This window comes from Morone saxatilis, unplaced genomic scaffold (assembly GCF_004916995.1).
Source record: "Morone saxatilis isolate NCDOM2014 unplaced genomic scaffold, NCSU_SB_2.0 Contig5, whole genome shotgun sequence".
In the NCBI taxonomy this organism is placed as follows: Eukaryota; Metazoa; Chordata; class Actinopteri; family Moronidae; genus Morone; species Morone saxatilis.
The window spans coordinates 15193751-15217749 of NW_023340095.1; the positions used below are offsets into that span (position 1 = coordinate 15193751).

Sequence of the window (23999 nt, forward strand, 5' to 3'; positions counted from 1 at the left end):
GAGCATACAGTGCACTGAGGTCAAACCGAAATGATACATTAAACTGTTAAATATACTCATGGGTAGTGTTTGTCTAGTGTCTTGCTTCAGTTTTATGTATAACATCTTGTTTGGCTTTCATGCTAGTGTGTTTCATATGTTTCTATATGTCCAAGTCCCATTATGGATTGCATTTGTGTTGTTTGAGGTGTCTTTTCTTTTCTTTTACTTTATTTTTTTTAATCTTTTCTTTTCTTTGATTTCATTTTCTTTCATTTGGTTATTTGAAGTGTTTTATGTGTATGCTGGCTACAACACATTCAAATTAAATAAGATTAGTCACTTCATAATTCACTTTTCATTGGTTTAGTAGGTATACATTATAATAAATCATACATAACACATAAAAGATAGATAGGCCCAAACATTCTGTTACAATGTTTCATAATCTTCATATAGTTGTATCTTGATATGTTACCCACTTCACATCAGTCTTATTTTAACTGTCCCTGACCAAGTGCTATTTATTCTATATTTTTCTGATAAAATTAAATTTGTCTAAACTAAATTTGCCTCACATATCACCTGGATGACAGCTGAAGCCCATAATACCATTATTACAAAGCTAACTCCACAAGACTAATAGTCAGTGTGATAGGTGGAATTTCTGGGTGGGACGGATATGGCCTCTAATCATCTATCATGGAAAATACAAATCCAGCAGGTGGAGCCCTGGGGCACATTTTTAATACTTAAAACTGAGGTTTTCAGTTCTTTTTCATTAAGTCTGCAAGAACCTTTCTTTTCTGCAAGCACTCGCTCAGAGTAAAGAATTTGATCAGATTTATTTTAAGTGTTGCAGTCATGCAAGAATAATTTGTCTTATCCCCCAACATGCAGAGCCTCAACTTTATGCCAGCTCTACTGTGTCTCTCTGTTTTTAAGCCATGTACTGTAGCAGAGAAAGCATGGAAGACAATCAATGGCCCATTGTCTTGAGAACATTACATTTTTTTTCTACAACATGCTCTGTATATGATGAATAATACAAAACAGAACTAAAAACAGCAAACTGGCACTATGTTTTGAGGTCTTAAGGCATTTTTTATTAATTGAGTTATATATTAAATGTTCCCTACATTAGGAAATCATTTGAATAGCTGATTATAATAAAAAAAAATTAATCTCTTTACTAAATCTTTATGAAACACATACACTTAGTAGATTTATTGTTTATATAATTATATAATTATATATAATTATTTGTTTGTTGTTTCAATCATCGTTTTCTTCAATTAAAGAGCTAAAATTACAGTCAAAACCAGAATTATGTAGCAGTTTATTGATTGCAAAAATGGCTTTCAGTGTTTCTTTGCACTAAAATGTGCACATCTCCAAATCCAAAAAGGTCCTGGTGGTATTACATGGAGGAGGTTGTGTTTACGTATTACAGCTCTGTCTGCAGGGTGTCTCATGGGTAGGTCACACAGAGTTCAGATTTTTTTTTCTTTTTGCTCTTGTCTACTTTAGTTCAAAAGAGATGCTGTAGAATTCAAGCCATGTTACTCAGGAACAAAAAGAAATGTCAAAGCAAATCTTGTCAGGATTTGTATTTTGGCTCAGTGTGGGTCACAGCGTACAGCAACACTTTTCTGTATGGTGGCGATGTTATCTTTTCACTGTGGTGTTGTGAGAGCTTGTTCATGCTTTAATGAGAGTCCAAGTGCAAATGAGTGTAAACAAAAAGAGTACAGTGCATTATATGATCATCTTATCACAGACACATTTTTAGCATGCATTTTAAAATGAAGAGAACAAGTCACACATTTAATCAAATGAAGTCACTTTTATTCCATCTTGTCAGAGATAAACTGTGGAAATTGTGATGTAGAGCTCTTGTGAAACTTCTACAATAGGAAGATGAATGATCTCATAATGCTGGACTGTACTCGAGCATTTACAGATAATAAATAATTGAAACATGTTGAATTGACTGATTAATGTGATTTCACATTAAAATTTCTAAGTGAAACTGTTGTTAACTATTGTTATTGCATCTATTTAAGTGATCTTACAAAGCAAAGACATGGAAACCTTTGCATTATGGGACAAGTGTATTAGAAATACATTTTATAGTGACAACTTCTCAAAGTGCTATGACTTAAAAAATCTTTTAAAAACATTACATTTAAAATAACCTATACAACCTTCCTGAAACATTTAAGTTGAAGCTTGTAACTTGCACTTAAAGGTTTATCCTCACCCTAAACAACACATGACTGGAAAAAGCGTGTAATATGAATTTAGAAATAAAAAATCCATAGCCTATTTGAAAATATCAATATCTGTAAGCAAACCCTTAAAACCATCCAACAATGTAATGTACATAAATGTGCAAAGCAAAGAAATACATCTAGAGATGCTTGTAAATAATTAAATAATTCCAATTCATTTCAACATATGCTTGATTAGGAATGTACACGTGCATCTCGTTCGCTTACTGTGTTTTATTTTGTCAACAGTACGTGGGCATCACAGTCAGTGAGGTGCGGACAGTCTGGTCCGGGTTACACAAAGAAAATCCAGCACAACAGGTTTTGTCAGTTGTTGTAGTCTGTCCCCTCTAAGTGATCTGGGATGGGCAGTCCGGTGAGGATTGTTAAACACCTGTTCCAAACGTTGAACACGGGGCAGACTGGCTGCGCAAAGGCGATGTCAAATGTATAAAGGTGCTGAGAACCGACAGCGTCGTAGAAAGACAGAGACCCGGAGTCATAGTCCAACAATATTCCGAGACGCCGCAGGTGGGGCGAGGGCTCAATGGGCATCTCCTTACTGTTGTGACGCACCACCCACGAGTTGTTGCATCGAGACAGTACCCAGGAGGCAGAATTTTTGCCGACCCATTCATGTTTTGGTGCTGACTTGTAGGCAATGCCCACTGCAAACCTGCATGGGAAAAATGATTTCATAAATACCAGCATATTTCCAGCATTGTAAATAAACCAAGACTACAACCATGCTAGTGGCTCTGTGAGGTATGGCAGCATGTTAAAATGCTAATATTGATATTTAGCAGGTGTAATGTTTACCATGTTCATTGTTGTTAGCATACTAAATTAGCCTAATTAAGATTCAAGGGAGTTACTACAATTAATTCTGGGGGAAAAATTAATGTCTGTATCAAATTTCACAGAAATACATCCAATAGTTGTCAAGATATTTAACTCGCCACAAATGTCAACCTCTTGGTGGCACTAGACCTTTAGTCAGAAGCTTACCAAAGTCATTAGTACTACTCTTTGCTATGTAAACAATTTCATAGCAATCCATTTAATAATAAAACAATAATAAAATGATCCATTGAGATATTTCAGTGTGGTGTGATGATCGATATTTCAAGTGCTGGACCAAACGACAGACATACATTGCCAACCTAAGAACCACACCGCTAGCATGGCTGAGAACAGGTAAAGGTTTTTACCATGTGCTTCCTCCTATCAGAGCTTCCCAGTAATGGCGGCCGCTGTCAATGTAGACATTTCCCGTAACACCGTAGCTGCTGTGGCTGGTGAAACGGTCCTGACTGTGGCTCTTCTTGGACGATGTCTCGTCCCTCTCCACCGTCAGGTTGTCATGGGACACCCTCAGCTTCCGGTGAGCTGACTTTGGGTCCAACTTGAATGGCTGACCTTAAAGAAAGTGACAAAAAAATGTGCTGGTTTCTAAAATGCATTACGATTCCCTGAGATCATTAATAATAGAATAAATTCTGTGCAGTTAATAAAGTTGACTTACTGTTGGTTTTGAGCTTCCCTGGTTCACTGCTGCGGCTTCCAGCCTGGTTTATTGCCTTCACTATGAAAATGTACTTGGTGCCACACTGGAGCCCGTGCACAGTGTAGTGATTTTGCTTGATGTTTGGTACGATCATCCAGCTATCAGCAGAGTTACACAAACCTGCAGCCCAGACAGACAGAGAGTCACTGATAAAGAGCAAACCAATTTATCATAAAAACTCGTGTTGAGTTAGGGCCTCGTTCAATGTTTGAAATCAAGAAGAGAGACAATGCGGCGTAATTGTATGCAGCGTTTCAATCTATAGCTGCTATTTTTGACTCATCAAATGTAGTCGCATTACCACTCATCCAAGTGTGCTTGAGCACTGAGGCAGATGAGAATAAATTGCTTGATCGAGCATGTTGTGACCTTGTTAGAGCAATCAATTCAAACAGTCTGCTGCTCATTTCAAACCCTAGATAATATCGAGCTTATGATGTGCATCTGGATGTAACTCCACTCTGACTGAGATGTTATTTTCCTCCCATATCCCTTCCTAGTCACTGCAGTGTATTTTGGTAACATCTCATTAACCATAAGAGCCAGGACAGAGCTCTCCTCTCCTGCAGCTACAATTCAATATAATGTTTGGATATTGTAACATAGGCCCCAAACAATTTTAAGTCCTTAAGTGAAATCCCGTTCAAATCCCTCCATCATTGTCATGTTTCCCACCACAAACATTATTCTATATTCCCGCCAGAGAGCTGCATATAGACTTACTGACAACATTAGATTGGCTGGTGAAGATGGCGTACTGGAGTTCATATGATACGACAGAGAATTCATCATCTGATGTCCAGTGAACTGTGATCGTGTCATATGAAGCTGTACATAATTCCTCGCGGATTATTGGTGGATTTGGTGCTGCAATTGGAAAAAACAAAAGACAAATGTTGACAGTAATGAAAGCTGAGCGGATTCCATTTTTGCACACAACATAAAATAAACAAAACACTCGCAATATGTTGCAGAGACCAGTGGTGGTAAACAGCACCATCCATTTGAGTTTTTTTTTTTTTTTTATTCTGACAAGTGTAATTAAGCTAGTTGCAGTTCCCCCAGCTATTACAGCTATAGCCCCCATGCAGAGTTAAATTCACGCTGCACAACAGGCGCTGAGCATAAACAATCAAACCTGTTTCATTCAGAGGAAAATAAAGCTTAACTGTAGCCTAACATTTGGGTGCTTATTTTTGTTTTCTGTCACTCGCTAACAGGCACATAGTTGAAATATCTTTTATCCATGCCAAACCCTTTCAATTATATAAATCTATAATTGAAGGATAGGGCCAGGACACTTTACAATGCACTATTTGGATAAAGGAACCAAACAAACCATCTAAAATGATCCATTTCAGGAATTATAGAGTGAATGAAAAGCTGCCCAAATGTCGCAGTGTGACTAAACTCAGTGTATATTGAGCGAGCAATAGATTATATTAATTAGCAGACAGGCTTTGTGCCAAACAATGCAACCACTCACCTGTGAGGTAATCCAAGCTTTCTAGCATTTTCTTCTCCCTTGTGAAGTCCAAAGCAAAAGTATCAAAAGTATCATTCAGGTTAATTTCTGGTAACAGGATTTGAGAGGATGCCGTTGCCATAGAAACTCTGCAATAAAAAAGTACATTATTAGATGGTGACAGTTTTGTACGCCATATCTAGTGTTTGTTGGTAGTGTTTTTTGCTCCGTCACCTCTCACAGATGCTTTTAGCCGTTTGGAGGAAGCGGGTGTGATCTGTCTCCTTGAGAGTTTGGTCAGCTTGAGTGATGAGGGAGGAGGACCTCTCGATGCACTGCTTGCAGCTGGCTATCTGCTGCGCTAGTTTCCTCAGCCGCACAGACTGGGCAGAAAAGAAAAAAAGAACATGTTGATAGATGAAAAGCTTGGTAAATAACCAACCAATGCTACTACTTACTGTATAAAGCACCGACCTGCCAGATGCTAGATTTGATTTTACCTTGCCAATTACAAAATCCTGCTGAAGAAAATTTGATTTACGCCTTCGACAATTGGATTTTGTCAGTTGTGTAATACCCACAAGACTGCAAGCTTCAACCCGTTGTGAAAGCTATACTGGCACAGGAGGTGTATTTATGAAACGTCCTTCATAACACTGCCATAGTAACCAAACTGTCCTATCCCACATCTGTGCTTCACTGGCTTAGTGGCTGAAAGCAACCGCAGACCCTGACACGAGGCACGGGGCGAGGAAGGAAAGAGTCCTCCTCCAGAGAGGACCATCACAGGAAGCAGGGCTGATCTTACTCTGACACTGAGCATGGCACAGCATGCCATTGCCTCTCTAATGGCATCTAACAGGGGAAAAGGAAGGGAAACGATTCAAGGGGCACAGCATATGTACATCAAATGTAAGGACTCTGTGCCAGAAATACGCCGGAACTAAAAACAAAACACAGTAATAAAGACAGCAGTCTGGTGGGTATTTCAGTGCAAGTCGCTTGTTTAAAAAAAAAACTAATTTATCCAAACAGATCTGAGGAGATGTTGCCACCAGCCCTAAACACAGGTTGAATGGTATGCCCAGTTTTACTATACTATTACTATACACAAGTTTACATGTCTAATTAGAATACAGTAGACAGTTACAAATTCACCACTGTTGGGAAAAGACCTTGTAACCCTCAATTTAGGCAAATTCATGTTGTAATTTCAAAGAATTGCCTGCTCCTCATTAAAAAAACTACAGGCATCAGTTTATAAAGTATTGATCGAACAAACCAGAAAACTCAAAAGCGTATAAAGCTAAAAAAAAGTCTTATGTAGCTTTGCAAAACGCAGTTACATTTAATTTTATTTCCCAAGATTCTTTAAAGTCAGTTGCTCTACATACATCATATATAAATAAAGACATAATAAAGATAATTTATAAATATCTCTGACAGTGTCAAATTAAAACTGAACATTATTATCTTTGTAAAGGTAGAACGTACAGCTGAACTGTTATGTTGGATTGCAATTGATATCTACAGTAATAAAGTGGCCAGTGAGTTGTTGTTTTTTAACTTGTTTTACTTTTTTAATAAAATCACTAAATTATTTATCTGTAACTAGCCCCAGCCTTGTGTTTTACTAATGTTGCACAGTTGCAACTATATTTCATAATCCAGTTAGCCATAATTGACCTGAATCCTTACTCCTTTTCTAAAACACAGGCTCAATATGACTGCGTTATTTTGTTTGAAAATATAAAACACTGAAATGAACAACTAATATATGCCAATATACGTAGCGTGATGATACATTTTTTTTACATTGAGCAAAATCAAATGTCAGTTCCGGCTACCATCTGTATTTAGATTAAGAAAAGAGAGTTGCCACTTGGGATATGGGTACTTTAACCTTATTTCTTCATCCGGATAGTTAGTTATTTTTAGGAAAATCGGATGCCTAGCTCTGTGACTCAAATGTAATGTTAATACAAGAGGCACAAATGGGGCAAATCTGGGACAGTCTAGACAGTCTAGTGTAACAGTAGCATGGGAAGTTAAATTACTTCAGTAGTGTCAGTTACACAGAGTACACAGTAAGTAAGGTTGTACAGCACAAAGGTGAAGAGAGACACTTTAAAGATTCAAGGTTTTTACCCAACAACAGCGATTTGTTACTGCAGCATGCTCGAGTGTTGAAATGTAACCTAGCTTGTCAGCCGTGTGGGGAGGAAAGGTTATCAACACACACACGGTGATAAACAAACTAACAAAGGTTATCAGGACACAAAAGGTGATGAACAGTACCTTCCCCTCCTTTATCTTGGTAGCTATGATTTGTCTCCGCTGCTGTATGATATTAATCAGCAGGTCACACTCCTCAAGCAGCTTGTTTTCTTGTCGCGACGCGTTTACCTAGACAGGACAGATAATAGACACTCAATAAAGAAAGCGTTCTGTAATTCATTTGCTCTGACAAAAAACATTTTGCTGTACAACGGTATTTATTATTTTTGAATACACTGCTGACAGCACAGTTAATTTGATGTAAACCCCGTGAGACAGCAGAACTACATCAGAGGATAAATCTGCCATCTCATGTTGGGACAGGACAGCTGATCTTGTTCACAGTTTGTCTTTTATATCCCAAACACGTGCATGATCACAGCCATTGTAATGAACATGTGGCACCCGGGTGATGAGTCATCTTTATTCTAGTGACAATCAAATTTGCCAAAAACGAGATTGCTCGCTGACTGTTTTCAAATGTATGTCGGCAAAGGGGCAGTTATAAATGCATGGTGAAGTGAGATAATGAATCAAAGGCAATACACAATAAATACAACAATATACCATGACCACGCTTTATTCAATGTGCTTTTTAAGTGGTCACATAATATATAGAATAGACCTATTTCCAAGTTCACGCATACATATTTGGCCCACGCTACACTCTGAAAATGCTACAAACAGCATGCATATTATTGGAATAATTGATCTACAGACTAATGAGCACTTAATCTTGTTGACATGAAAAGCAACTCTCAGATACTGTGATTATTCACCGCGTTAGTAATTTAATGCCCATGAAATGCCACAGAAGCAAGGAGGCTGCACCTGCGAGGGAACAGATAAACAACCTCACCTCCACATGTTGGCAGGTTTGGATAAGTTTGCCCATCAGACTTTCCAAATCACTGGTCCTCTTGATTAGACTGCTGAGGTTGGAATCCAAGACTTGCTGCAAAGCAAAATTGAAAATGAGTATTTCATTACACACGGCCCCCCCCTCCCCCTCCCCTCCCCCACTCACTCACTCACATCAAACTGTAAACAGCTGAATAAATCTTGGAGGAGAAATAGGTGAATGGGAACATAAGGACCGTATCTGGCCCGAGTGTAATGGGCACAGGAGAGGACGCACAAGGCTGCCTCTGGATATGACTGGCCGCATTTTGGGCTCTGATCAGTGTAGAGCCCCCCGGTTCTCCCAGTGTGCCAAAGATCCCATCATACTGCCTGCTGAAGCCACAGAGCTTAGCAGAGCATCTGCCAGTGATTTGGACAAGTAAACCCCGGCTGTGTTAATCACTGACTCAGATCAAAGGCTTATGTTTCAAACTTAATCTCTTACTGTAATTGGGTAGCATGACGACTGCGTACTGTGGTAGCACAACATATCTTCTGATAGAAAGTGTTCTTCTTCTTAAGTAAAAGATTACTGTGGAATTACATTTAAGTGTGCCAGGGTTTAGATTAAAACAAGAGCAACAGAGGTGTGGAAAATGCTGTGACTCCAATAATGATTGACAGGTGTTTTAATACACTACACCAGTCATTAACTATTTCTAAATGATAAGCCTTGTGTGACGCTGTAGGAAGCCCATGTTTCAGCCCATTGAATCAGATAAAAACAATGTATTATTAAAAGTTTTAACAGCATATGTGATTGGATCTGTAATATATATGGTCACAAAAATGACTGACACAGCCTTTAAACTTTACTATCCTATAAAACATAACACTTGGTTAAAGAAGAATAGATGTTCATGACGTCTGAGAGGTTCACTTTGTGAATGGTATATAATCCAATTTAATTCGTCTCATTATGTTGAAGGCACAAACATTAAAAAGCTCTCTCCTCAAAAAAAGGTTTCACAAACACCACAGATATAATTGTGAGCGTCGTGGCTGATTTCACTTGATCAAAAACAAAATACTGAAAATAGTCGAAAGAGCAGTACAAATGGAGAACAAAAGGCCTGTAAAGATGCGAGGCTCGTAGCAAATAGAGGGCAGACCTCTCTCAGGTTAGATGTTTCACATTGTGATTTCATGAGGAAGGTGCCTCAGTGTGCACTAAAATAGCAGAGGCTTTATCTTACCACTCTCACAAATATAATTTATTTATATGGAAGAGAAAGCATTGAAAGCCATTTAAGATGCTGAGTTGCAGGTAAAGGTAGGTGAGTTCAAAACTTTTAAAATGGACGCATACGCCACATAACATATTAATCAAAGTGATGTTGAATATAGCCAAATGTATAAGCCTGAAACTCTCCAAACTATTTTGTTTTAATATGAGAAGTATCACATAAAGCCAAACAGAGAGAGGGAGAGCAAATGGAAAAGTCAGAAACTGAGAGAGACACAGTGAGTTCATCTCTGCTAACAATCGGGTGCACTGTACTTCTCCATGCGCCTGAAATGTGGCTTTTCCTGCAACATTAATACCCTTCATGTGTTTAGACAGCTCTCTCTAATGGACGTCTCTTTCCTAGAATCATTTAAAGCTGATGAGAGGAAAGAATAGCAGCTTCCTTTTGTATGTGACTGCTTCTGGTCCCACACCTTTGCTTTGGCCAGTTTCCCTTCCTTCCTCTCACCATCCTGACAGGTCACCGTCAGGACTTGGAGTTTTATACTGTGTCAACATTAGAAACTGTACCCATTGTCAGAGTTTGTCACTTCATCCTGTGAACACCACAGGCCCTGTTACACATCCATGAGTTTTACTTTGTCGGGTGGCCGTTTAAGCTTTTATTGAATCAGACACACAAACACATCATAGTGTGGTATTCTAGTGTGCAAATATACACTATTATCTAGTATATTATAGAGTATATTATAGGTATATTTACATATATAATTCAATAGTTTGGCTTGGCGGCGTATTCTCATGTTGTTTGGTTCACGTTGGTCCTCATGGTTCACTGTCACACTGTCGTGACTTACTGTGTCACTTGAATAGAACTGAGCCATTGCTAATGCTAACACCTATGCTTTACCTGCTATCACAAGTCAACACGTCAGCTGTGAAAAAAGTCTATTAAAAGACTTGCCAGTTAAGGTTGGGACGAAAACAGATTTGAAACAATCATACATACATGCATACGGCCTTCTGTTGTACTGGTTAGCCGACAAATGTGTTTTTTATACTGAACCTGACTATTATGTCACCACAGAAGGAAATTATAGCAGATAAAGAGGAATCTTCATTGTTTAGGAAAGTGCAATCTGATATACTGATCCTGCTGCTAGGAGGGTTAAACGTGATGTACTGTCTCCCACACTCTGTGGGATTTCTTTCAGGAACATCTTTTAGGAAAATCCCATTGATCATGGGATAATTATAATCAGGGTTTCTGCAGTCTTTTAAAGACCTGTTAAAGTCCCTTTAAGGCCACCATTATGAATGCAATTTAAGAGCTAGTTCACATTCTTACTGGCAAAAAAAAAAGCACAAAGTATATGAAGGCAAATCAGTATGGGTTCCATGGCAGCTTTGTTTTGTAGTTGTTACAGCATAATCAATACAACTTCTTTGCCAAAACAAATTTAAAAGCAAGACTGAAAAATGTTAACCTCATTAATCCAATCTATTTTCAAGACCTGTCCAAATCATATTAAAGATATTTTAAGTTAGATTATTGGATTTTAGACTTTTTAAGACCCCATGGACACCCAATATAATACACAATGAAAGTTTGGGCTCTTAAAGGTAATAAGACTAGAGATGCCAACAAATGAAAGTGTACGTCATTAAAGTATTTTAAAGGGGCTTTTTCTTTTACATGACTATAAATATCTATTTTTCACTTAAACTGAGACTGTGGTTTATTGATTAGCATCGTCATCCCACTTTAGGAAGGTCCTGGATCTGAATTTCATTGCTGGTGCTTTCTTTGTTAAGTGTGCCTGTTCTTTCTGTGTTTACATACATTTCTTCCCACAGCTCAAAGCCATCTGACTCAGAATTAGTATAAACCTGAAATTGCCTGTGAGTGTTTTGTCTGTTTATATATAAGCCCTGTGACATACTAACCTAGGGTTGTTGTTTTTTAACGTGCAATAGGCAAATGTTCTTCTCCTTTTCCCCCTTTGCATGCTGGGATTAGGTCCGGCCAATCTTCTGACCATTAACATGAACACATGGACATAAATGATGAATAGATAATAGCAGATATAATACCAGACCGGGATCATGTCACATAATGCACGACTGAAGAAATGACTGCATTATATATGATTGCACACAAACACACACACACACACACTCACATCTTTACAATGTCACAATATCCCTTTGCGGGGGAATTTCTGAGAAATGTGAGGCACTGTGACTGTAAACATGTGTTTGGAAATATTGGCAACTAGGAACTCAGCTGCCTGCCACCTGGGCCCTGTCCTGCCTGCCGGGAGGAAAAAAAAATCTAATTCTCTCTAAGATGAGAAATGCTGTTTCCTGTGTTACTTGAGGCTTCTAACAATACAGCTAAGTGCGTGTAATACGAGGTCAAAAGACAAATAAAAGCATGTTTTGGTACAGAATATATCCCACTGTAAAATGACATCAAGCAACTGCCTTTAAGAAGATAAAGGACTTTTCTATTCCAACACCCTGCTGCCTTTAACCACTTGGAGGATGTGCTTATTAAAAGAGAAAGAACAATACATTAACTACTACATCGAATAATAAAAACACAAAGGAGTGTACTATAATTCTCTATAATTACAATGTCTCATTACTATGTGTGACCTGCTGTAATAAGAACAGAGTGTATTTCACTCTCATCCTGTTGGATTTAAAAGGATAAAGCCCTTGAAAAGCCACACTGAGCTTTAGTTTGTTCCATAAAATAAAGCAGTCCCTGAATGTGGAATTAAAGAAATGATGCTGATCACCTTGTCTGCCTCCTGGTGTGAACGATCACGCCCCACACAGAGAAAGCGGCCAGGAGGTTTCTGCACAATGACAGCATGATCAAACAAAGGAGACAGGTTAAGACTGGTCCTCTGAGCTATCTTTTGCAAGATGTTGCAAAAGATTGGTTTCATCCCAGTTCCACGGTGACTAAGCATTGGGAAAGAGAGAAATGGGCACAAAAGGGTTTCGAGTGTTACTTGTGATACAGTAACCCCCCCTCACCCCCACCCCCACCCCCCACACGCCCCCCACCCCCCACACGCCACCTTCCCCCCCTTTTGTGAGTCATGCATGGACACTGTGAGTGTTTGTGAAAACAAAAGCAGACTCTCATTTCTTTTTCATGCAGTGGATGCCATGCTATTCTCAGAATACACTTTGGGAGGAACTGAAAAGCACAATACAATTCAGCTGAAGATAAATCAAACTAAAATAGTACATCATTTGATGATTTGAGAGGATTTGCCTTGTTTAAATTTAGTTACGTACAGTAGATAAAAGCTAACTTGCTATTTCCATGCCAAATACTTCACAATAAAGCTCCACTTCACAATTGCCTTGTTGTGGACTATAAACTGATCCCATGAGGTTGATGGAGACATGATAAGAGACCCACACTGTATTGGCAAAACATTGACCTGCTAAGCTAAAATCTCACTCTTATGACAAACGGCGTTTTAACATCTAAAATGGAAGGAATGCAGCTCCAGCGAACAGCCTCTTCTCATGGCTTATTGATATCAGCCCATCTGCTGAAAGTGAGCAACTCCACTTAACCTAAAACTGTGAAAGCAGTCTCTTGCATTGGGTGTTTTTCCATTTAAGATCGGCCAAGATAGTCTCCACCTCACTGCATGTATGCTGTTTGTCTAGGGCTTATGATAAATTTGCTCTCAAAGGACGACGCTGGCAATTCTCTATTTTGCATTGTGAACAAATCCCATGAAAATATCCAAAATGGAGCCCCAAGCCTATACTGAAGATCTTTAAACACAACTCATGAATATATAGTTCAATTTTTTTTTTAAAGGTGGAGATGCTGTCTTTAAACAACTGTAGTTTTTAGCACACATTTCTCAAACAGAAGTGAATAGTGTCTTGGTCTGGGACTATTTTCAGCCTCAGATCTAGTACACTGGCAAGTATTTACAGCAGACGGATGGTTTATGTGGGATTGCCTCAAAATAAACAACAGTGCATCGTGCAGTGGTGTGGCTCACTGATGTGTTTTTGAACAACAATGGAGGTCTGTGGCACAGAGGAGTAAGCTATATGGAGCTTTGGCGACGTTGTTGAAATGGTTGGTTTTGGTGTTTTCGTGGGATTGTGTTGACAACAAGAAAAATACGGAATATCACCAGAAACACATAGACACGATAGTATTGTAAAATGTAATTGAGTGAGGAAGTCTTTTTGTAGGATTAGTTTATCATAGGAAGTTTACAATATACTGTGTCTGAAGTGCCAGCGCAGATTTTCTTGCTTCACATTTGATTAACAACAATAAACACATCTGCATCTCACTTGCCACAATATTTCCAGTATTAACTTAACAGTACTTGCAAGGAACATCACATTGTATTTATCAAGAGGCAGATCATCCGCTTTATTTACATAATTTGCTCTTCACAAATGGGTTTGACTTAATGCATTTTTAACATAATAATACTGTTGGGGTTTGATAGCACTGTATCAAATTCAGTATTATGTCTGAATACTTTATTGAATCTCATGAAGTTTAGCTTTTATCAGCAAGCAAGGAACTAAAGTTATAAACGACTGCAACTCAAAGATTCAATTTAGATCTGTTTATTTTATCACCTGTTGTTGGGCTGAGAAGCCAGAAATGCTGCAGTTTTTAGTGGCATCTTCTAAATGAATCAACATTAACATTAATTGAGCTAGTCTAATTCATTTTCACAACCTGTAGCTTCAACTTGAAAATGCAGCAGAAGATGTGGAATGTTGATTGTTGGTTGATATTGAATGTTCTTTTGACTTTTACACCAAATGTTTCCCAAACCTGTTGATGCAAATACTGGAGGTTCTGATTCAGAACTATGAGGGTCATGAGTGATTTGATATGCACAAAGACTGGGAGACTCCTGTACTGAACATTCAGCTAGATCATTGTTGAACTACAAAAACGTTCGTGAAAATGTGAAAAAGTTTACTCATAGTCCAAGAGAATAAATGAGAAGCCTGCTAACGCTACCTGCATGTTTTCAACACTGCCTTTGCTAATAAAAAATAACAAGCAGAGATAAAAAGGTTTGATAAGAGATTTGTGTATGTATTCTGCCATTTTGGAACTGGCTATTGGAAACAATCCTACAAAAACAATGTTACTTATAAAACAACGGGTTCAGCTAAGTTGCTCAGTGAGAAGCAACTAATGAGATTCAGTTTTAGGCAACACATTTTTGTAATAATATATATATATGTAATATAATGTACTGATAAACTATGGTTTTCCTCAGTGTTTGCCCACATTTCGATGTCCCTACGATCAAGCACCTCAAAAGCTTGCTAGTGTTTCTTATAAAATTCTAATTCAACCTACAGCTGCGTCCCTGTCATACTACCATAGTGTAAAAGCTGAAAAGAGGTTTCCGAACAAATACAGAAATCAGCTTTGAATTCTGTGGCTCTAAAACCAGTGGGAACAGCTGTCTTCAGTGCATCATAAATCTCCAAGCATTCCTCCGACTACAAATCATTTCTCACCTTAAGTTTGTCGTATCGGTCGCTGAGGGCTGCCACTTGGTGGTCCCGGTGTCGGCCAACCAGTTTACACAACGCACAGATCAACTGTTCGTCTGTCACACAGTACATGTTGACCTTCTCATCCTCGTGCTCCAGACACATAAGCCCTCGCAGATGGGAGTCCAGCAAGGGCTCGATCAGACGGTGGCCCGTGAAAGGCTTCTTGTTGGGGTGGGTGGCTTTTAGACACTCGTCGCAGTATGACACCTCGCAGGTGACGCAGGTCTTCACGGCGTCCTGTGGAGGGTCCTGCTCACAGAACTGACACTGCACCCGGTCACTGGGAGATGTCATGGCTTTGCTGTCGGGGACGGCTCGCTCGCGTCGGGTCTCGTTAGGTGAGTTAGGTCCGCTTAGGGAAGCCTTCTGGTAGCGGTCGATGATGTTCTGCAGTGTCACGTTGCGTTTGAGTCCCTCTAGGCCCCTCTGGTTGAGAGTGATGACATAGCGACAGGTTGGGCACTGGAACGCGCTGATGGACTGAATTGGCTCGCTGGGTGTGCAGTGTGAGACAAGGATACGATGGGCACAGTTGAAACAAAGGCTGTGAGCACAGGGCAAGAGCAGCGGGTCCTCAAAGAGCTCCAGACAAATTGGGCAGGTCAGCTCCGACTCCAGTGTTTCCATTTTCAGGCGAAACAAAGTGGGGTCGTCAGCGAAATCCAGGGAAGCTGATCAGCTATCTGTAAAGGTGACACAGATATTAATTAGAAAATGCTCATAGGTAGGAAAAGTGCGGAATCCTCGAATAGGAGTTCATTAATAAGTTCAATGAATGGGTTGGAAATGAATCTGCAACTATGGAACAGTTGTTTTTCAAGCAAAACCAAACATGCCTTTGTTTCAGCTTGTCCACTGTGACGTTTTCAGCTTTACTCCGTCCTATGTGATAATACACTGAATGTCTTTGGACTCATTGTTGGACAAAACAAGCTATTGGAAGACATTAACTATGGCTTTAGGAAATTGCAACAGGCATTCTTCACGATTCAACAGACCAAATGATTAATGAAAAAAAAGAATCTGATTAACTGATAATGAAAATATTAAATGAGTTAGGCCCTATTGTCCAAGTTTACTTAAAAAGTGACTCATCATGCACGCTCAGCCTCTATCATCAAGTACTTGAACAACAAAATGATTGAACCCTGTCTCGAGTTTCATTTGATTTCCATTGCAAAGTGAATCTGAAAACATGAATAAAAACTGTATCATTACTGTATGTAAATATTTGTTAGAAGATTTCTGATTATGGAAATGAAGCAGATTGGAAAAATAATGCAAGCCAGCAGGAGAATACTCATACGTGCACATACACAAACATACATCCGCGTATCAGACGACTATGTTGCTGAACTTACAACTTAAGAGAATGCTGCAGCGTCTCATTTTAATTTGGCACAGGAATAGTCTAGCCTGTCCCCATGTGTTCCTCTCTATACTGTAGTCGGTAGGCCAGCAGGCCAGTGAGGACTGACAGCTCAGCCATGCAGAAGTCTATTGGCCTGCTTGCTGATGGCTGGGGCTCCACACTATCACAGACACTAAGCCTTTGTTCCCGGCCAGTCAGACACCCCAGCTGCGAGTGGACACACTGTGCTCACAGCGTCTCTCTCTATGTGAATTCTCTACCTCCACTCATTATGTGTGAAGAAGGCAAAAGCTCATTATCAGGACAGTCGGGGCACAAGTAGATCTTTTGAAGTCGTGAGGATACAGCAATTACCTCTGAGCCACAGACCTGGGTTTGTTCTTTCCGTTCTATTCAGATCTTCACAGACATTCAGCTATCCCACTGTACTGTACAAGACAAGAGGCGATTGTTGCGCTTGTCTCTGGTGACGGCCGCGATGCATCTGTGGGCCTTTGTTTCTTTGCTATTTTGTTCTTTACAGACAAAGCGGTGAATGCAGGTGTCTAGAAGTTCTTATTAGAGGATCAAAGACAACCTCTTCACATGCAAACCCCTGTCTTAAGACAAAATATGTTAAACATCAAGCCTTTTGACACAGACACTGTTTTAAAGTTCATGTCTGATCATTTATATCCTATTCTCTTTAACATTTCAGATGCTCCCAATCTATCTAAACTACTGCTACTGTTTGCAGTAAACACTTCCTAACTAATTCGTGCATATTCAAGTGGCCTAAAACCACACAAATCTACGCAAGCGATGGCGCATAAAACTGTTCAATGACTTTGCCTGGTTGTATCCATTTGCCTGACATGTTGTTTTTTTTACTTTAACACACGAGACGACATCACATCCTTTTTAGCCAAGCAATTAGCCACACTACGCAGCGGTTAGTGGACTCGCACAGGTCTAGTCAAACAGGTCGAGTCACTACTTTGACCCGGGCTGTCCTAAATACAAAATGAATAAAGAGCTTTGTACGAAGAACACAATGCAAAGACGCTAATCCTCTGATGTCATGGCCTATGGTATAAAACACCCCCAAGTTACAGAAAGCTTGTAAAACAACCCTGTGGCCGAGAGCCACCGCAAACTGCATTACAGCCCCAAGTACATGACGCTCTGCTGAGAGCACTCCCATTCATACACAGTTTACTTTACCCACCGATGGATTTCGCCCCACTTTGCACTGCCGAGACATTTCTGCTGAGGGAAAACTTCTGACCTGAATCATGAAAACATATTTATGACAACAAATGCACAAGCCATACACCCCAGCGTGCTGTAGAGAAGGGCATCCAGATGGCACAAATCTTCACGGCCCCAGTAATCCTGCAGCAGGAGCTGTCACTGAGCGAGAGATTGAGCAAGAGGTAGCAAGCACAACAGGAAAAGTTGCCCGACAATTCCAGGAAAGCCAGCTCCACCTACAGCTGGAGCGCTGGCCAGTACTGGAAGAAGAGAGAGCGCAGACAACAGCGAGTGTGTGTGTGTGTGTGATAAATGAGAGCAGAAAGAGACGAGAGAGAGAGAGAGGAGAGAGAGAAACGACGAGACGAGAGAGACGCCAACCATAAGCAGAGGCACAGGACACAGCCCCAGCCCGTGTCCTCACAGGCAGGTTAGTGTCCTCTCAGCCCTGCCCATTCACACATTCAAAGCATCAGGATCAGTTTCGGGTTCCCTTGTGTGACCGTCCCTCTGCTTTCTACCCACACAATGCCGTGGATTGGAACTTTTCTTGGCTGTGCCGCCAGGGATTCAAAGAGAAAGGCTGAAGACACAAACACCGCCGAGGAGGCCACCTGAGAGGCGGCAGGACTCATCTGTAACGTGGGACATTCCTTCAGCGTCCAAAAAAAACAAAAAAAACAAGGTGGAATAAGCTAACTATATCCCATTCTGTGTCTCCAGAGGCCTGTGATGTCCAATACACAGCACGATTTAAAAAAAACCAAAAACATACAGCCTCTCTTAGAAAATCAGCATCCTAACAGCAAAAACTGAAAGACAGCTCGAGTCCTCTCTGACAGACAAGACTGCAAATGAAGACAGATATACGGTGTCACATCATCTGCTACACGAGGCTGTCCCAGTTGGCCCTCATGTGGGAATCACCAAGGTACCATCTGCTTACCATGTGCCTCTATTTCCAGACACACCCCCGCTGGGCTCCATTTGAATCCTCCTGTCACTCAAAGGAGTCCCCAGAGTGACTATCCTCTCCGAGAGACGGATACACGCTGTAAATATTGAAGACAAGCTAAAGTTCAGACAAAGCGGTGGGTGTGAGCTACACTGCTTAGGAGATGCGCACGGGAATGTGACGGGCATTCCCTAGGTTTCCCATGGCATTCCCAAACTGGGAGGCAATATAATATCATTGAAAGGTGCATGTCTATGTGCAGGCAAAGTTTTTACTACCTTTAAAACCAATTCCATTACTGAGAGACTTATAATAATAGTGTACCGATAGTGTAATGATGTGCTGCATGGTGACCGAACACACACATGCTGCTAGCTAATGGTTGGGGGGAGTTTTTGAGAATCTATTAAAAAAAAAGCACACAACAAATGTTGCTATACGATATTTTAGATATAATAACCAGAATCTCATACAACATATAGTGTCTCGAAAACCAGCATTAAATCTATATAATACTTTAACAGCCATGTTTGTTACGGGCAAATGGTTTGAGGAGAAATCAGTAGAAATTGTTACATGTAGCTGCAGTGTGTAGCTTATGTGTTGCACAGCAGGTTGGGGATTCCGGATGAGTACGTGCAGCAGACAGAGGACAGGTGTGAGGCATGTGCAGCTGAGTGTGCCGCGCTTTGTCAGATGATGAACTTGAGCACCAACTTAACATTTTTTTGGGGGGGGGGTTATTTAATTAGGAAGTAATGGGTCATTTAGAGATGAAACAATTACAATGTCTCAGATAGGAGGACAATTACCTGCTCAAGCACTTTCTAATCCCTTTGGTTATGGCCCTTTATCACCTTTAATGACGCCTCTTAACCATGTATTCTGCCACTGAAAGAGTGTGATTGCTCTTTGTCTTCTTTCCTGGGGCAGACACCTAACATATTTATCTGTAATCCTGTCTTCCCAGCGTGGCTGTGACCAATGTGTGGCCTGTTGCTGCTCCCCTAAAGCAGCCAGCTCAGCAGCGGCCCACTCAGGCCTAATGTGATTTACAGCTGGAGCAGCACAAGCCAGCTGATTAGACTGACAAATCTACCTGATCTGCAGCTGCACACATTACTGAGATTAGCTGCGTGAAGCCTGGCCCTGACCAGCAGCCATTCTTGCACATATCTAAACGACTGTGGAGGGCAGTTTAATTACAAGTCTCAACTTTGAGGCGACTGAATTGAGAACTCATCTGTTAAACAAGACGACAAGTAGGGCTGTCGTACGTTTTCTGCGGCGCACTCGCCCCGGCAAACTTGTGTTCACACGGACATAAAATTGTTATGAAAGTAAAAGATGACTCCATTAAGAGGCTCGCGCTTTCGTTAGCTTACAGGGTGTTTTATAATGGGAGCCCCCAGATGAGGAAATGGCACCAAGAATCGATAATGTACATAATGTTTGGGGCTAATGAGTTTCTTACAGACTCCGAACTGGAAATAGAGGTCTGAAAAGGTCAGCCGAACGACTTATTTCTTCCATTTCTCTGGACGCCTACGGTGTCTGTACGGGTCATCCTGGTCAGCATCACAAGTTGCTCCATTTCCTCTCTCGCGGTTTGGCAAGTGGCATCAAGTAGGGAGGGAGAGAGGGAGGGAGAGAGGGAGGGAGGGAGAAAGAGAGGGGGACGGCATCCTTCCCACAACCACAGGAACTTTACAGAATGTGGCTGAAAGTCTGCTGCTCATTGAAGAAATGTCTCACCGAGCTCAGGACTATTTGAAGAAAGTAAGCGGCCTGCTTTTCCGTCGGAAGTTGCCTCGTGTGTTTGTAGTATGTGTTTGTAATATGCAAACGTCATATAAGAGGAATGATGGGGTTTTTATATATAGATATATTGCTGCGGAAAAACAATCAAAGAGTGACATCGTGTGGCGGATTTATAAACTACAGCAAACAGGTTTATGTTTCCTTACTCAAGAGAAGAAGAGACCCTTTCCTTACTATAAAAAAAAAAATGTCGCCAAAATTACATGGAGACATTTTACATTAACTGAAAGAATATATAATTAAATTTTGTCTAATCATACTGTTTTTTTTTATTTCTCCGAACATGCAAACCAATGGCAACAACAATTAAAAAAAAAATAGTCTTTATACAAACCCATTAGTTCAGGATGATACTAATGGTTCTGTATAAAGACCTCCACATGTGTTGCCATGGTGACAGCTTGATATCTATTTGTCACAGTAGTGATCAAAGGCAGCACACTCTGGTGGGAAGATGTCTAACATTCCTCCTCCCAGGAACAAGATAAGTTACTAATTAATAAGGGAAGCCACAGACCCAACTGCAATGTCCCAGTTTTACTCTTCATTAGCTTCATGTAAAGTGACTCCTGTGTGCGTTATGCATGTAGGCCTGTCACAAACGCTGTCCAGATGTATTGCCAGGGAAGAAATGCCTGTATCTTTTATCTTATCAGGAGGATTAAATGGTATTTTGTAGGTCACAAGGATACCAGAGTATGGATGAAAGGCTGGGTTTTATTTCCCCTCAGTAAAGGTAATAAAAAACTTTTATGATGACTAAGGAAAGGTGACACCGAGAAAAGGAAAAGAGCGCACTCTAATTGTACCCTCAGAAATAATGTTACAAGCTACACTCTAGTGTTTGCTCTCACAAATTATATCATATTCTTTTATATAGAACCGATGCAGATGATATATTTTAGGAAATTCTAAAAAGAGCACACTGAATAGCTGCTTTGACACTGGAAACCTACTTTAGCTACTCCCACTCTCTAACACTTTTTAATCACAAAATCCCCCTCGGCCTTCTCACTTAGTCATCTTATCTCTCAAGTATTATCCACAGCTCAAAACATGAAGGAATCTGTGAACACAACAAGGCCAAACAACTTCAGCATGCACAGAGCCTTGCCTGGAGGCTTGGAAACATATGATGACTCAGTGTTAGGGTATCAAAACATAGAGGCTCAGTAACAATATACAGAGTTGAGAATGACCTTCTGACTTACCCGCCACATGATTACATCCATAAACAGGCAGGAGAGGAAAAAGCCACCTTTAAAGTCAGTCAGTGTTGATATTTGGGCTCTGCCAAGCTGATCCAGTGCAGCTGTCTGAACTTTTAGTGGAGTGATTCTTCTCTTTTACTCCCTGTGAGTTTCTGACCCTCTAACCCTGTTCTCTAAACCTACGGAAAACCAGCAGGAGGATCGAAACTTTCCACCCTTTTCTCTCCACTCACTGAGGATTGTACCTATCCCATCCAGACGCAGTGGGCTGCAAATTGTTGCACTAGCCAATCCCACTAAAGGGGCAGGACTTGAGCTGGTTTGGTCTGTCACTCAGGGCTATCAGAGTGTGGAGTGTTGCCATATCTCCCAACAAAGTTTTGTTTTGTCATACTTAAATAAACATCAACCAACGAGCTGAGCTGCGTGCCAGAAAGCAACATTTTGTGCATTAAAACACATTCTTTCTTGATTTTTTTTTTTTTTTTGCATAATTAGTAGGACGACATTTGGAAGTAATATCAGCCATTTTCAGGCAAAATCTGAACTGCTATTGAATGTATCCTCAACGAACTCAGTCTGGAGTCATTGTGGATGGAGTTGCATGCTCAGGGCGAGATTCAATACAGCCAAATGAAATAGTGCATAAGTAAACACAGTAATCAATGATGATATACTGAAAGGACAGTGACGCTTTGTGTCCGAGTAAATGGCCTGAGACAAATGCTTATACCTGGATAAGCAAAGATATATTAACAGACAATCCACTGTTTTTTGCCACACAACTACCATATTCTGCTGGCAGCTGACATGTTCGTTAGCACAGATGGTGATCAAAAGTTGGGAGCTTAAATTCAGCAACCTTATTTCTCAGAGCGATTACACCCTTTTGTTTTTTTCCATGTGAAAACACCGAAATGGAAACACACAGGAATGTATTGTGGTTGCGACAGTTGACTTACATAGTGTTGAAAGTTGTCTCAGATTGTTGGCACCACTTTTTGGCTACGTGGAAAAATGTTCCCAGCACAAACATGTGCTGGCTGACACGATTGGCATCCAAACAGGGATGCGGATCACATAAACGTTTTGATCAGTTTCTCAGCTCTGGATATGAGCCCACATTCACTGTTTAACTATGGGGTTTGAGGTATTTAGTTAGAGGCCATTACCTCAGACGACCCTGTCAGCGAGTGTCAAGTCAGTGTGTTTGATACGGTATCTCTGTTTAAAGCAAATGTTTATGTTATGTGGTAAAGCCACAGCACATAAGACATGGACTGATTTGGATTAGTAGCAATCCAAAAAACCTAGCCAGGACTTCTTGTGTTTCAGTTTAGCCTGTAGGGTTCAATAAAATATGAAAAGAAACCTGAGAGCAATGAAAACAACTTAGATTTGAAAGTATGTTAAGGCAGATAATGTCTTGAAGTAACATAAACACATTAATATGTCAGTAATTGCATGAGACCAAATGCAAATGCAAAGGTTACGGCAGTGTATGTGTAATGTGCAGTGTGGAAACACATGCAGTGAAGCCTAACAAATCAATTCAGTTGATAGCTCATAGCTGCAACATCACCACTGATATTGTGTCTTCACTTTTCTTGCTAAAATTCAAACATATAGACAAAATAAAGGATGCAAATCGTTTTAGAATCCCAAAACTTTCTCAAAGCCTAACTTAAAAATCTCAAAGAGACTTAAAGGGAACTATTAAAGTGTCACCTATTGGAAATACAGTTGATCCCTTACCTCTCAGTCTGTTAGTCAGTCAAACAGTCCATAGTCCGGGTGACAGATGAATACAGAAATGAAGCCCAGGAAGTGATGTTTCTAAAAACACCAGCTTTCCTCAGAAGCCTTCCTTTAGCTCCTACTTTCTGTCTGGGCTCTGCTGCTTCGTCTGTCTCACCGCTATCTCTGAAATTCTCCTCACACAGCCTCTTCTTCTCTAATCCTCTCTAAAGGAAGCCGAAAACTGCTCCAAATGGTTCAACCAGGCGTCGACTTCTCAGGCTTTTTCCCTCTTTGTATTATTTTGTTGGCTGGGATCATTAACTTAGTCCCATGAGAACATAAGGAGGTAAATAACCCCCCTTCTTCCTGTGGGAGGCTGTCAATCACAACTGATGATGAGGTGGTGGTGGTGGTGGGGG

The 23999-nt window shown here is 40.4% G+C and overlaps 1 protein-coding gene across 7 annotated transcripts in view; it reads right to left on the reverse strand.

Moving 5' to 3' along the window:
• Positions 1-1805: 1805 nt before the first annotated feature.
• The window catches only part of mid1 (midline 1), a 28344-nt gene continuing 6150 nt past the window's right edge, over positions 1806-23999 (reverse strand). For 2 of the 7 annotated variants that reach the window (XM_035676285.1, XM_035676280.1), the window contains exons 2-11: positions 15210-15931; positions 12461-12520; positions 8421-8516; positions 7583-7690; positions 5519-5667; positions 5306-5433; positions 4543-4686; positions 3778-3939; positions 3464-3671; positions 1806-2928 (exon numbers count right to left, since the gene is read on the reverse strand). In XM_035676285.1, coding sequence (XP_035532178.1) covers positions 2580-2928; positions 3464-3671; positions 3778-3939; positions 4543-4686; positions 5306-5433; positions 5519-5667; positions 7583-7690; positions 8421-8516; positions 12461-12520; positions 15210-15875 — 2070 coding nt within the window. In that variant the 5' untranslated portion in view covers positions 15876-15931 and the 3' untranslated portion in view covers positions 1806-2579. Of the gene's footprint in view, positions 2929-3463; positions 3672-3777; positions 3940-4542; positions 4687-5305; positions 5434-5518; positions 5668-7582; positions 7691-8420; positions 8517-12460; positions 12521-15209; positions 15932-17827; positions 18137-18378; positions 18692-21840; positions 22084-23595; positions 23748-23999 lie in introns of those variants that run through there. The other 5 variants (XM_035676284.1, XM_035676279.1, XM_035676282.1 and 2 more) reach the window with 5 other exon arrangements.